The sequence below is a fragment of the Poecilia formosa genome, unplaced genomic scaffold, assembly GCF_000485575.1.
Source record: "Poecilia formosa unplaced genomic scaffold, Poecilia_formosa-5.1.2 Scaffold66, whole genome shotgun sequence".
Lineage (NCBI taxonomy): Eukaryota > Metazoa > Chordata > Actinopteri > Cyprinodontiformes > Poeciliidae > Poecilia > Poecilia formosa.
This window is the reverse complement of record NW_006800005.1, coordinates 125,829-141,033: the sequence shown is the minus strand read 5'-3', so window position 1 is coordinate 141,033 and position 15,205 is coordinate 125,829. Positions and strand designations below refer to the sequence as shown.

Sequence of the window (15,205 nt, the reverse complement as noted above, 5' to 3'; positions counted from 1 at the left end):
CAGAGTAAAGAACCAAAATGTCATAAAATGCATTTTGGCACTCAGTCATGCACATAGACTCTGGAGGGAGACTTGAGTACTACACAAGATTCTTGATCATCTGTGATGGGACAGTTAAATGACTGAGCACTACAGACAAGAACATTCTGGAGAATGCGGGCATCGATCCCGCTACTTCTCGCATGCAAAGCGAGCGCTCTACCACTTGAGCTAATTCCCCACACAGGTCCAAGAAAAAGGTTTGAAAAATCTCATGATTTTCAGGAAATTGTATTCAAAAGAACATCAAAGGAGCTCTGTGTAAACCCTTACCCAGTCTACAACAGATTGTGGTACATGTCAAAATACTCGATCTTAAACGAAAAGTCCAATCTACCGTGAAAAGGACATTCTGGAGAATGCGGGCATCGATCCCGCTACTTCTCGCATGCTAAGCGAGCGCTCTACCACTTGAGCTAATTCCCCACATAGGTCTTAGAGAAAGGATAAAAAAATCTCACGATTTTCAGTGAGTTGTATTCAAAAGAACATCAAAGGAGCTCTGTGTAAACCCTTTACCCAGTCTACAACAGATTGTGGTACTTGTCAAAATACTCGATCTTAAATGAAAAGTCCAATGTACCGTGACAAGGACGTTCTGGAGAATGCGGGTATCGATCCCGCTACATCTCGCATGCGAAGCGAGCGCTCTACCACTTGAGCTAATTCCCCACACCTTGCAAATAAAATTAATCAGAAAACCTCAGGGTTTCAAGTAGGGTCCGTTCCAACGACCATCCAAAGACTTCTGTGCAAAGCTTGATCGTCTCTCCTTCAGTACGAGACAGAAACAAGGACGAGATTGCTGAGTGGTTATGGCAAAGGATTGGTAATCCGGTGTTCTCAGCAAGCGTGGGTTCAAATCCCATCCTTTTTGGAAGCTTTAGGTTGAGAAGTGGCCTCAGAAACAGTTAAACTGTGTCTATGGTATGTGTGTACTATGGATGGGGATCTACAGCTTTTGGTCAATTCTAGATTGTTAAAATGCCCGTTTAAACAGCAGCTCGTTTAGCCGTGTTTTAAAGACAGACAGCGTGTCAGAGTGTGTTTGAGTTGGGAATGTAGACGTTTATTCGAAATAGTAGAATCATGTGCATAAGTTGTACATTTGCATTATAAAGATGCTTTCTTTCCAGAAAGGCGCATTCACTAAGCTGCACCGGTACTGGTATTACTCACTGCTCTTTTTTTAAGTTTTGCTCAGAGCTCCAGGATGATCAGTCTGGATTAATCTAAACACTAATAAACCCTCATTAACAGAAGATAAATATGATCTCTGTACAAATCCTTCCATTGGCAATGTTTTCTACAATGATAAAATATGTATGCGTATATGTAATATGTATGCCACAATGCGGCATATTTTTGCGCAGCTATGTACATACGGGATTATACACATCTTAATCACCTTAAAAATATTCAAACCTATACGGAGTTAATCTGCTTGTCCAACGCTGTTTTTTTTTTTTTTTTTTTTTTTTTTTTTTTAGTGAGAATGAAATTACCCCATAGATGCATTCCATGCGCTTCGGCGAACAGACCAATGCATTACATGTTTATGAGACAAAAACTGAGGAAAAGTACTATTTACATTTGAGTGAGGTTTTCACATCCTTTTATTTTCTTTATTTGTGTGCGTGTTAGTTTATTGTCTTTGGATAAATGTGGTTCAGTTTCACCGTTTACGTTTAAGCAATGAAATATTAAAATCATGAAAAACATCAGTTTGGTGCTTCTTGATCTAAATAACACTGAATGTAGTCAGCTTTCAGTGTATTTAGTTGAGTATTGACGCTTTGTAGTTTGATATTGTTCACAGAAAAGGTTTGCGTGGCTGCCGCACATTTTAATGTCAGCGAAAAAGTGTGCGTGTATTTACACAAATTTTGACGCAAAGTTAATTTTTATACATGCCGACTTTAGTGTAAAATATGGGACCGCACATTTTTTGTGCGTACGCACGCTTTATGCATGAGGCCCCTGGATTGGAAGTTAATAAATGCTTTAGGTATAAATGTTTCTATGTGATGTGGCAAAATGGAAAAAATGATCTGCCAATAAATTCACCTAACTTAGACATAAAACAAGCATAATACTTGCAGGCACAATACAGCAGCTATTCATTCTAAAAGACAATTGAAAAACCTGTAATCAGTAAAATATTTAATAGGAAGGCTCTCATTTTCATAAATTACATCTTTATGTGTGTGTTGGTGTCATACATATGTCGTCTCCACTGGCTCGGTTTGACCAAGTTCCTGTTGCTTCAAACTTCAGTTATTTATCTGACTGTAGATGTGGTTAAGATCTGCAGTCAGATCTTAACCACAGATCTGACTGTAGAGCAATTTCTTGAAGATAAGATCATCAGCCTTGATTGTTTTCTTATTTACATCATTTTGAAGACTATCTGGCATAAAGAGTTACCAAATGAATGTTTATTAATGCTCTTATCAACTGAAAAAGTATAGTATCAATTAAAAAAGTTTGTTTAAAGCACCTTTTTCTCTCACCGCTGACATTTGTCTTTCTACACCCTTTAACTGCTTATACTATAAGTCCTGAAGCACCAACAGAAGGACAGGTTTTTATTTTTTTCAAAATAAAAGAAGGCACAAACACTCTGCTCATCAAAACATTTTGATTGATTACTTAGTGACCCTGGTGATAATAGACACACAGTCTGGTTTTGGTTGCCCAGTGTGAACTCCTAATTTTTAAAAAAATTAAATTTTTTGTTTGTTTGTTTCCACTAATTAAATATCCTGATTTGTTCACCAGTTGTTCAACATGTAGCAGACTTTGCTAAAGTGCTCTGGAAAACATCTCTGTTTTCACATCTGTGTCCAACCTGGACGCACTTCCTGTTAAATCAGTTTTCTCCAACTTGCTCACTTTGTGTTTGCTTCATAAGGGCTTTTGCACTTTTTTGTCTTGCTTTTTGGTCTATTTTGGTTCCCGTAAGGTCGCAGAGTGTGGCCTTACGTGACCCGGTGAGCTGTAGCCTATAAGCACAACAAACATTAAGCGTTCACTCCTTCCAGTCTTTCCCAGAGCATTCTTTAATTTTGGATCCTTGATTTTCACCCGGCCTGTGTGTTTTTCTGCGCCCTTACCCTGTGACGACTGCCGTAGACAACCAGTGTTTGCCAGTAAGCGCGCAGTTTGCCCCAGCGCGCTCACCTCTCAGTTTATTTTTCTACCAGTAAATTACATGGACCGAAAGCCGCAGCTGTTTGAGTAAATCACGTTTGGACAAAAATAACAAAACCGGCAGAAATCACAAAAAAAAAAAAATGCTTTGCTGCCTGGTGATTATAAGCGTTTGGTAAACAGCGATACCCTCAGATCTCGCCAAGTTTTTGTCTGGAATTCCCCTCATACTCCTGTAATGATGCAGAACATGCTTGGGCCCAGAGACAAACCTTACTTCTCTGCCCCGGCTTTGATAAACCGTTAATGCAGAGCACCTCACATGATAGGCCAACGCTAAAGCAGTGCATAATAGTGAAATGGAAGGAAGATGATATGTAGGTTCACTTGTCTTTCTAGAAATAAAGCTAAAAGCATTTCTTTCCCAAGTTTTGTCAGCTCCCCTTAACTGAGATTGCTCAGAAAATAATGAGCATGAAGCGACAGTGGAGAGGAAAAACTCCCCTTTAACAGGAAGAAACCTCCAGCAGAACCAAAACCGGGCTGGAGAAAGTAAACAGAAGCCCTGATCCAGGAGTCCTTTTGTATGTTAAAGAAGAGGATACATAAAAAAAACAGAGAGAACATGAAGTTAAAAGCTGAAATAACAACAAATAAGGAAAATTGGAGAGTAGAAAGAAAACATAGCAAAGACAAAAAGTGGTAACTACGTCCTCTAGCAGCCTGAACCCATAGCAGCGTTTACAGAGATGGCTCAGGATGACCTCAGGGTTTATTTGTGACGAGGACAATCTTTAATTCTATTCTGGATTTAACAAGGAGCCGACAAAGAGAAGCTAAGATGGGAGAAATGTGATCTCTCTTTCTAATTTTTCAGGTTTTTAAACCCTTCAAATAAAAATAGCCTCAGAAATCTGGGTGCTCTCTTCGACAGCTCTCTGTCATTGGACAATCATTGCAAATTGTTAGTTCGCAACTGTTTTTATCATTTAAGGAATATTTCGAAGCTGCAAGCTATTTTATCACAGAAGGAATTAGAAATGATTGTCCATGCTTTTATTTCTTCTTGTTTAGATTATTGTAAGAGCCTTTTAGTGGGGATAAGTAAATCCTCCATGGCTTCTCTTCAGTCTGTGCAAAACGTTGCAGCCAGGCTTTTAACTAGAACACACAGAACAGATCACATAACTCCTGTTTTGGCCTCTCTTCACTGGCTCCCGGTGTATTTTAGGACTCATTTTAAAATTTTGGTTTTAACTTTTAAAGCACTTCATGGTGAGGCTCCCAAATATATGTTGGACCTTTTGAAGCGTCTCTGACGTCTAGGACTCTGAGGTGTTATAATCAGATGCTGCTGTCGGTTCCCAGAACTCATTTTAAAACTTGTGGTGATAGAGCATTTCAGGTGGTGGCCCGAGGCTCTGGAACGCTCTCCCTCTATCAATGCGCTGCTCCGAGTCGATCTGAGGCATTTAAAAAAACGTCTCAAGACTTATCTCTTCAGAATGGCTTTTGGTTAATTCTGTTAATTGATTTTAGATTATTTTATTATTGATGTTTCCTTTTTTGTAAAGCACTTTGTGATTTTTATGTCTGTGAAAGGTGCTGTATAAATAAAGTTTACTTACTTACTTTTCATCAGAGCTCATGTAGGATCAGCTGAAGGCTTCTAGCTGCATTTTATTTGGACTTCCTGACAGTAAAGAAATAAAGTAGTCCAGCCTTGAAGTAACAAGTGTTTCAGCATCACTCCTGGACAGGCCGTTTCTAATATTGGCAACATTTTGCAGATGAAACAAGGAAAAATCTGGAAACTTGCTTAATATGGAATTTAAATGATATATTATGGTTTTTCAAGGGTCCTGGTCCAAAGACGACAACTTTTCTCAGAATTTCAAGGCATGAAATGAACTCTTCCAGATTTTCATATCTTTAAGAGACCCCTGTGATCTGCTTAACTGGTTGTTTCCATCAGATGTTCACATCCAGTCCGACAGGTTTAACGCAGAAAAAGTGGCAAAAATATCAGAAACATGTAACAAAGCATTTTTACTGAGCATTTATTGAGGAATGTCAGAAATTAAACAAAGATCAAAAAAAAATTTCTTAGTAAAATATTTTGAAAAATCGTGAATCATTTTCTTTTTACCTTGAAATTATGCTCTTCTTTGTGCGGCACGAATTCCTTTAACGTCTTTGCGTTTCCATGTCCACAGCTGCTCAACATGGTGACGGTGTCCGAGAAGCGATGGCGAGCGCGCTCAAGAGGAGCCGACGCCGACGAGGGGTTCGCGAGCGGCGACTGCGACGATGAGGACGAGTGCGCCGAGGTGTCGGGGCTGGGGCCTCCTCCGAGACGCAAACGGCTGCGGATCTTCGCAGGTCAGACACACAAACGGCACCTTCACAACAACAAAATCGGCTGGACGATAAACTGTGCAAGTAGTTGTCACGATAAATGATAATATTGGTTTTGAGGTGATATATTGATCCGTCGTACGCATTTGTCCGAAATTGGATTTCTGCGAGAAAGAAATGTTCAGCCCGGGCTAATGTTTACAATCAAGCCCACTAACTCAATCAGAGCCATTTACTTCAATGCTGGTGAGCAAGCGGACGGATCTAGAGGCGGTGAGATCACAGCCCTGGGCTCGGCAGTGGGGTGTTTACGTGGCTACGGCGCACGCTGACACCAACGTGACACTTCCTCTGGTGGCCGACCTCGTTGGCGTCAGCATTCACGAAAAATGTCAGACATGGTCAGCAAAAGACGGGCAGATGATTGCTGTTTCCTCACAGACTGAGATTAAATCAGGTTCTTGTTTCAAGTCCTGAAATTATTTTGAGTAATTTCAGGATGGCTGAAATTACTTCTGTTTTCTAAATGTCAGAACAATGAGAGAGAGAGAAAGTTTTTAATTCCTTTACTTTCTTAAACCTTTTGAAGTTTACATAAATTTCTCTAGTATCTTTACAAAAGCGTCTAACAATAACTTTATTGGGTTTTGGTCCATTCTTCCTGACAGAACTGCTGCAACCGAGTCAGGTTTGCAGCAGAGGTGGGCAGATCGATCCAAAGCATTTTTATAACAACTGACGTTACCATGGTTACTCGATTGTGCTACAAAATGGCCCTATGTGCCTGGAAAACGCATAATACTCCCCTTATACCTTAAACTTTCAGTTAAAAAGATGCTGCATGTTTTTGTGCCTTGTATATAACCATCCTGTTTTCAGCTGTAGATGAGAATAATATTAATAATGAAAAAGATTTAAACTGCTGGAAGAAAGAAGATGAACCCAGCCAGAAAGGAGGAACGAGTGAGTTCGATTTGCCAACATAAATCCAGAGCAGCTGAGCCGTCACCATGGTGGGAGTCGTCCTCCAGTGGCGGAGGTTTGGGTCTGCCAGGCCCAGAGCGCTGGGTTGGGGGCGGCGGGAGAGGAACTGAGGGTTCACTCAGAAGGCCGTGAGAGTCCGATGCCCTCTCTTGCTTTGCTGCTGGCCTCAGCGCGGAGTCATCACACCGCCTGCCCTGACTTACAGGCTGCTGAAAGCTCCACTTTAGACTTTGATCTGATCTCTTGCGAGAGCCGTGAATTCAGGCCGTTTTGTGCGTTCCTCTCCTGAGTGCGTGCGTGCATCACCGCTTTGCAGACCCCGAGGAGTCCATCCCACTAGCTGGCAGAGATAGCTGCCGATAGCTCGCGATGACTTGGCAAAAAAACGCTGACCCCGCTCGGTTTCCATTTGGTCAAACGGGAGGGGGCTGGAGTTCGAAGGTCAACCTGTGGAGCACGAGGCCTAATGGGCTCCCTGTCTGTGCTCCGCTCCTCTGAGATGGACGAGCCGGATCTAGTTTCACAAAGCCCCCGCACAAATGTGTGTGTGTGTGTGCGCGCACACGCGCACACACACACACACACACACACATATGTGTGTTTTACATGCTGGAGTTGGGGAGGGGGAGAAAGGTAGTGGAAGCCACAATAACAGGGTGCAGACAGGACGGACACATGGCTGGGACCCCAACACAGCTTCCCTGTCAACCTGCTGACCACACCGGCGATGTTCCCAAACAGGCGCGATGATTGATCTCTCCTCGGCCATGAGCATCTCATAACTGACGCCGCTCACACACTCACACACAGATGCACACGTGCCTCCCCCGCCGACCAATCAGAGCGCCCGGTTAAACATTCCCCTCAGCATACCAGGCCAGTGCAGCTATTCCAGGACGGGGGACCCCCCGTGCAGCAACAACCCCTAAAGAAAGACCTGCAGTCAGGCACTGAGCTGGGTCCTGCAGAAGTGTTCGCACTGTTTTACCTTTTTTATGTTTCGTAAGAAAGCCTTTTGCTACGTTTTTTTTTAAGGGATTTTTATTTTATTTTTATTTTTTGTCAAAATACAAAAGAATGCATATAAAACTTTACACTTTTGTATTCTACCCCTAAATAAACAATTTTTACATTTCTTTCAGAAGTTGCTTTAAAGGAGAAATTGTACGTAACTTTTAAAAATCTTACTATCAATGAGTCTGGAACGTAGTTTAGATCGAGCCTAAAAGAATCCGACCCGGCCCGAACCCACAGGCATTGTGTCTGAGCCTGATCCGACCAATTAGCTTCAATTATAGACCGGAGGCAGAGGTAAACCCAACATATTATTTCCATTGAGATTTTACTGATTTACTAACCATTTATGTAAGCAGTGGAACTTCTGGCATTTTTAGCTGTTGTTTAGGGTTTTCCAGCTCCATTTTGCTGCTTGTTGTAACCCCACAGTGGGTCAAGTGCAAATCATCTGGGATGTGTGATTGATAGGAGCGGAGCAGAGTGGTGCCACGTGCAATGCGCTGCGATTGTTGCAGTCTAGTGAACTTCTGTGCCCTACTTAGGTTCTTTCTATCCTCAACAGGGTAACCTGCCTGCAGTAAGTAGATTAACAACTTTAGTGCATTCTCAGTTTTTTGTTATTTTTTTATTTTTTGCTGTGCTGAGGGTAAAAATGGCTCTTTGGGCTGCACAGGCTGCAGACCCCTGGTTTAGATCAGATCATATTCACGTACTAAAATGGTCCTGTCAAAGTCCAGACATAAATTTTTCCAAGAATTTGTGGCAAGAAAATTAATGTCTACGGACAATCTCCATCCAGTCTGAGGCATCTTGGGGTATTTTGCAAGCTTGTGCAAAACATTTCAGTCAGGAGCTGGTAGCGACATAAACCAAAGAATACTATAACATATTGACTCACAGGGACTGGTACAACAACAAAACTACTTTGTATAGCTCTATCGAATAAAATCCCAAATAAATGGCAGATTGTGGTTGTAATTTGATAAAATATAACAATGTGCTATGGACTCTTCTACAACACACATCAAACATACTGGCTGCTAAAATCTGTCATTTTAGCAGCTCTGGCGTTCTGACTCCATGGAGTCAGAACGCCATGGAGATGGTCGGATGATTTATACAAATTGTTGCTTGCGCACTGTTTCAAACAAGCTGATGTAACGTCAGCTGACTCCTTTCCTAACTTTAACGTTGGGCAACTATTTCCAGATCCGTCCCGTAGCTAAAACAGGACACATCCCCCACCTCTGTCGGTGGGAATGCCCACAGAGTAATCTGTTGGTAGTGCTTGGGACTCCATTTTTTCCCCTAAATCCATTAATCTTGGATTCCACGTGCTCCTGATAAGGGCTCACCTGTGTTTCTGTGCTTTCATGCACACCTGCTCCCCGACTGTACCGCCTCTGCGGAGAACAAAAGAACACGCCACCATCCCCACAAAAAAAAACACCTCACCTCGCAGATTTCTTTTTCTCTTCATACTCTTCCCCACCTCTCCTGCTGTCAGATCAGAGATGTACTGCTGCTTCAGAAACTTGATGATTCAGAATACATTAGGCTGAAATTTGATTTAAATTGATCCTTCCCTGCGGTGGTCACATTAATCATTAGTTTCCAGGTGAGATGAACCGGCACGAGAGCGCTGAAATTGTGGGCAAAATCACTTCAGGGATCTTAGAACAGCTCCTCAGAAAGTAACTGCGTGCAAAGAGGTGGGATAATCAGTTTTTTTGGCCCTTTGCGAGAATGTTAAAAAACTGTATGTGCTGGAGTGAAGCTTTGTTTCTCAGCTCTCACCCTGACAAGCGAACAGAGCTGTTGTTCCGCTCTCGTGCTCAGACGTTCGGTCACTGAAGCAAACGCTTCTTTTCGGCGATCCGGAGCTTTTCTTTTTTTTCCTTCTTTTTAATCAGCTCCCAGTGGTCAGTGAAACCCAAAGTGGAAATATTCCTGTTATGTGAAACACGCACCTCGCGATGAGAGGCAGGGCCGGGCTCACCTTTCAAATTTTTTTTTCATTTTTTATTTTTTTTAGGCTGGAACAAAGGCGGGGAAGGAAAGAGGGAGGCGATGAAAGAACGCGGGGATAGAACAGAACGAGACAAAAACACCTTTGATACCTGCGAAGGTTGATACACTGGGAAAACCTAAACATTCCTCGACTCCGTATGTGGGTGGAATTACCACGCTGCCAGTACGGGAAGCTGGTATGTTAATTAGCTGCAGCTGTCACCCCTGACCCCCACTACACCTGATGGGATAGGTGAGTCACCAGGCGCCAGTCCTGCACCCTAATGTTCGCCACATGTCTTCATCAACGCGGCCATAATTCACACTGTTGATATCAGGGGAACATGGATGTTTGTTCCTGGAGTTTTTCAGCTCTGTCTGGTTTCCCAGAGCCACATAGCTTCATGAATGTTGTTGCAGGAGACACGTGGCAGCCAGCTACAGCCTGTGTGCTGCAGGTGAGGCCTCGCCAAAGGGAGAGAGGCTCAGACAATCCAGATGTGAGTGCAGGTGTCTGAGGAGGAAGAATCTGGATGTGGGTGCCCACATGGCCTGAATCCTCTGGGGCTAAACAAAAGATCCAGGTTCAACTTCTGTATCAAACGTTTTCCTGCAGGAGTATGATCGATCGTACCACGCATTACATGGTTAACAACGTAGAGGGATAGCTGCATATTTTTGACATGAGGTTCTCTGAAGTTCTCATCTGTGATGGTTCCTCTACCTGAAGCAGAGTAAAGTCAAGTAAACTTAAATTAGGTAAGTTTTCCAGGCTTAGAAGGTTAACATAAGCTGTTAGCTAGCTTCTGTTAGAAGCTGTTGGTAGCTAACAGAAGCTGTGGAAGCTAGCAGGTTGTCAGACTTGATCTTTCTGTTTTAGCTGACGTTAGCTATTTAAATTTACTCAAATTGAAAAGCTTATGGGATAGAATACTATATTATGGGATATTAACGGTCTGTAATTTTACGACCTAAGTATTGTGGTCTTACCCTGTCAATTGGATCAGTCCATCGGATTAGCTGATTTGCTCATCAGTCATCGCTAGGCAACACCACCAAGAACAAAGTGTTTAGATTTGTCACTCTGTCAGCATTAGACAGCATATATGCACCATGGTAATGGTTGTTTCACTCAGATTCAATTTACAACAGTGAAGTGTGATTAATAACCAAGAAAAAGCTATTTTACTGACTTAGTGCTGTACAAATTCTTAAACTTATCATGTTCAGTTTGAAGGGAACAAAATCAGAAAATGGGAAAAAAAATAAAAAGTACAGCCTTTTAGGTTGTATTGTTAATTGTTAGCTTGTCGCATCGCACAACAGTTAGCATATCCCACAGGTTATAATTGCGCCGCCATCAGCACTTGTTCCTGGTTCATTGTGGTCTTCTTAAAGTTTTCTCTTCTTCACTTCTCTTGAGTAGTTTCCTTCCGAACGATGAGGTATTGCTTCACCACCTCATTGTTTTGGCTGTAGCCGGTTAACTCTGTAGTTCGTTAGCTTTTTATTTACCTTGTGGTAGATGACTTGGTACCACTAAACATGACCTAACCAGCATTGTTACTTACACCACTGTTTAGGAAACCTTGTTTTAGATTGAGAAGTTGTACAATGTAAAGTTTGTAGGGTAGCTTAGCAGTTTTTTTCTAGTGGTTGATGACGTGTAACCCACTGGAAATGTTCTGACCCAGCGTTCTCAGTGACCATCCCTGTTGTAGCTTCTAAACAGCCTGTTTAAATTGAGCCAGTCCTTTCCTCCTTCTTCCACGCCTCTTGCAAAAATGATGTAGCCGGCTGCCATCTGTGTAAACAGGCACGGCTAGTTGGATCTGCAGCCTCTCATCTCGCTCTCACTGAAGCAACCCATGAGCATTCCCAGCTCTGCGTCTGAGTGGGGTGACAGTGGAGCGGAAGATAGGGGGGGGGAGAGAGAAAAAAGGAGGGAGGAGAGGAATGAATGGATGAAATTATCCTCTTATTGGACCCTTAATGCTCTTTCACTCTGAAGCTTTCCCAAATCGGTCCAGAGATAAAACCCTTAAGATTATCCCGAAGGCAGGAAGAAGACCCTTGGTTTTAATTTCTGTGGATACTAGCGCAGAGTTGACTCGGTTCTCATAGTACATGTGATGGGGTGGGGGACCCACCGGTACTTGGTTCCTTTCCTAAGCACCGCACTTTTTTTTTTTCTGTGTTTGCAACTGTGCCTCTTGGAAAAGCGTTTGTTTGCTCAAGAGCTTTATTTACATTCACAGGCACTTTTTGGATGCCGTAAATTGATTCCAGGCCCGTTCCTGGGTCGTGTCCATCAGCTCCGCCGTGGTCCACAAACACTCCGCACACAGCGGGGCCATTCTCGAGGCCCGCTGGCCGCCACAGGGACACACAGAAGCCATTTTGTGGAAACGTCCTAAAAGTTTGGTCGAGGGTTTCAGCGGATTGCGTTTCTCGTGTTAACCCTCCGCTCTCACCTGCATCCTAAATTCTCCTTCTGTTCGTTTTTTTTTTTTTTTTTTTGCCCTCCCCTCCATCCCCTTTCCTCTGGCCTGCTGCGGTCAGTTTTCCGGACCGTTCTTGAAAGCAACCCAAAGACTGTGAACATCGCAGGAGTCTCCGTCAGTTCGCTCTGAACTGCCTAAGGGAACCACAAGCGAACCACTAGAAAGGGCTGAGGCAGATAGTGAAACTGCACAGAAGAACCTCACAGTGCACAGTCAAATTGTCGCATGTGCCTTCGCTCCTAGCCTGCCTCGCTGCAGGAATGTGGGGTGGAGGGGGGATTTGCCCGCTCATTTGTTAGGAAAATTTCCACTACGAATCCATCTCAATGTGCCAGCTTCGTCTCCTTAACTGGACTGACCTCAGGAACCGGGAGGAGAATGGAAACACGTGCGTCAGGTCTTTAGCCGCAAGAAGATAAAGGCAGCATCCAAAGAATGTCTCTGGCGCTGATAAGAGCCGTCATTGTCCGGTGTGTCCTGACACGGAGACAGGGCTCCCCGCCAACCTCTGACCCTCCACGGAGCCTTAACCTCAGCCGTACCGCGCCCCACCCTGAACAAGCTGCTTCCCCTCAGGACAGAATCAACTCTTTGTGTGTGTGATTTGTTATGGTTTTTACTTCGCTCAGCCGTGCGCGCCTTTTTCCACCATCGCAGCTTTGCTACTGTGAGGAATTTGCGGCGAAAATTTATGTGTCTGTTTCGAGCTTCTCCTCCGCCTCGGGCCTGTTCTCCTATTTATGATGGTGTGAGCCATTAACTGGAAGTGGAGACTAAAAATACATTGAAGTCAATGTAATTTGGACAGTGCATGGCGAGGTCAGTGAGTGCAGGGTGCTGTTTATTCCCTCGCCAATGCAATATAACTAATGGATCTTGACTTGAATTTTCTCCACAAGCCACAAAGAGTCTTTGTGATGGGTTGTATTCCAGTCATATCAGAGCTAACCACGGCATTAGACGAGGGGTTTGGAGTTAGAGTTCTGCAGATTTGTATCTTCTTTTTTGTTTTTTTTTCTGAACTTGTCTTCTGATTCCACTTACTGTGTCTTGCTGGAGTGTCCACACCCCTGCAAATTCTCCCGATATTGTCATGTTACAACCACAAACCTCAGTGTGTTTTATTGCAATTTTTATGGGATAGCCCAACACAAAGTAGCTCATAACTGTAAAGCAGAAGGAAAATGATACACGATTTTTGAACATGCCTAAGGATTCACAGGCATTTTTATTAAGCTCCATTTGCTCCCTAACAAAAACCAGAGCAGATGGTGTCCAGAAGCAGCGTTGTTGGTAACTAGTGTGGTTTCATCTGGGCGTAGGTCCAGGTGTTCTGTGAAGGCCTCAAAGCTTTGTTAGAGAACAAACATCGTCATGAAGACCAAGCACCACCACAAGTTTAAAGCAGGGTTAGCCTCTATATCCAAGCTGTGGGCATCTGACCGAGCATTGTTCAACACATCGCCTGAAAACAGGAAGAACAGGCACAACTGGAAAGCTGCCAAGACATGGCCGTCAACACGGTGTCCACACGTCTGTAAAAGATCTTAAAGTCATGCATCTATGATCAACCAAGTGCTAATAGTCACATTTAAGACTTTTAAGAACTTTTTAATGCCACCTTGAACCAAATCATTAATAACAGGGATGGTTTGGGGATCAAGCGTAATACAGCAAGTTTTCTGTGTCAGACATGGGTAAGTGTAAATTTATCGTCGGTTGGCTAGACGATGAACGTTTTTGCCACTGGCTCACTTCTGTTGCCAACCAATCCGAGGCTGGGGTGCATTCTGTAAAAACTAAAATAAAATACAACTAAATGCTGAAGCTTGGGCCTATGGGGGTTCACACCATAGAGAGTCATGCATTGTGAGAAGCACAAACCCACTGCTAAGAGCCAACCACAGAGGCCAGAAAATTCACAATAAATGCTACGCCTGATGGTAATACAGCATGATCCCCCAAACATCCCTGTCATTAATAGTTTGGTTCAAGGTGGCATTAAAAAGTTCTAAAAAGTTTGACTTGCTGAAACCTGCAGATACTCTGGTCAACCTAAACAGCATATCATTTAGGGAAGCAATCGAGAGGCTCATGAAATCTCTGATCCACAGTGAGGAAAGGCTGTTGACAGGACAACTACTCATTATGAATTCCCCAACATTGATCAGTACATTAGATGTTAATTTACCTGATGATTCTGATGATAGAACTGAACTAAATGTAATGTTTCTTGCTTGTTTCAGAATCAGTTTGTGTATTTTGTTAATAGCGTCGATAGTTTCTTTGTCTCAACTGCCTTGCTGCTGAAACAAAGAATCTCGACTTGAACACGTTTAACAGGTGTCAGTCCCATTAGGCTGCACTGTACTCGTTCTCCACTCCAGTTTAAAGACATCCAGACGTTATTGTGTCTTTACATCCGCAGCAGTCTGTGCCATGACGTCTCCCCCGTCTCACATTCTGGCCCTCTCTCTGGGAGTGTCCCTCAGCCTGGAATAACAGCGAGCGCTGGGGAAGCAGGAGCGGCTCAGGGAGCGGCGCTGTTTTAAAGGCCCGGGGCAGGGCCTCCTGCGGCCGTCTCGTTTGTCTTGGCTCGACATTCCCAGCCCCTCCGTGCGCCCCTGTGGTCGGCCGGTTGGTCTGGGGGCAGACTGTCATCTCCCCCCACCCAGACAAAGGCATCTAGCTCCAGTCTGTCGATGAGCAGCGGCTCCGAGCTGTTTATGCAAAGTGTGACAAGCCGGCCAACGATCGACAGCTGCATTTCCTTTACATATGTGCGCATAACTGTGTTGAATGTTTTAACAAATTTGGAGTTTCCATTAAATAGTTAAAATCACACATGAATAAATTTAATGTGATAAGTCTTGAAAAAGTATGCCATGAGTAGGCCTGTCATGATAAATTTTGCTAGACGATAAATTGTCCCAGAAGGTATTGCGATAAACGATAATTTTGTTTTGGGACAATTTTAAAGTAATATGATAGTAATTATATTTACAATCTCAAAGATTAATAAATTTTATTTTCTAATGGACATTTAACACTGGAACTGGAAGACATTTTAAATATCTTCCAGCAGAAACAACAATTAAAATGTCTGTAAAAACAAAATTGTCCTTCAAGAAAGGGCTAGT

General features: G+C 43.2%; 1 protein-coding gene and 3 non-coding genes across 4 annotated transcripts in view; 1 reads left to right on the top strand and 3 right to left on the bottom strand.

Annotated features, from left to right (window-relative positions):
* gpc3 (glypican 3) overlaps positions 1 to 15,205 on the top strand; it is a 199,814-nt gene that overhangs the window by 168,163 nt on the left and 16,446 nt on the right. The window contains exon 7 of the mRNA XM_007554826.2: positions 5,409 to 5,574. Coding sequence (XP_007554888.1) covers positions 5,409 to 5,574 — 166 coding nt within the window. The remainder of the gene's footprint in view (positions 1 to 5,408; positions 5,575 to 15,205) is intronic.
* Positions 148 to 220, bottom strand: trnaa-ugc (transfer RNA alanine (anticodon UGC)). The gene has a single exon. It is a non-coding gene; the product is annotated as a tRNA-Ala (tRNA).
* Positions 393 to 465, bottom strand: trnaa-agc (transfer RNA alanine (anticodon AGC)). The gene has a single exon. It is a non-coding gene; the product is annotated as a tRNA-Ala (tRNA).
* trnaa-cgc (transfer RNA alanine (anticodon CGC)) lies at positions 639 to 711 on the bottom strand. The gene has a single exon. It is a non-coding gene; the product is annotated as a tRNA-Ala (tRNA).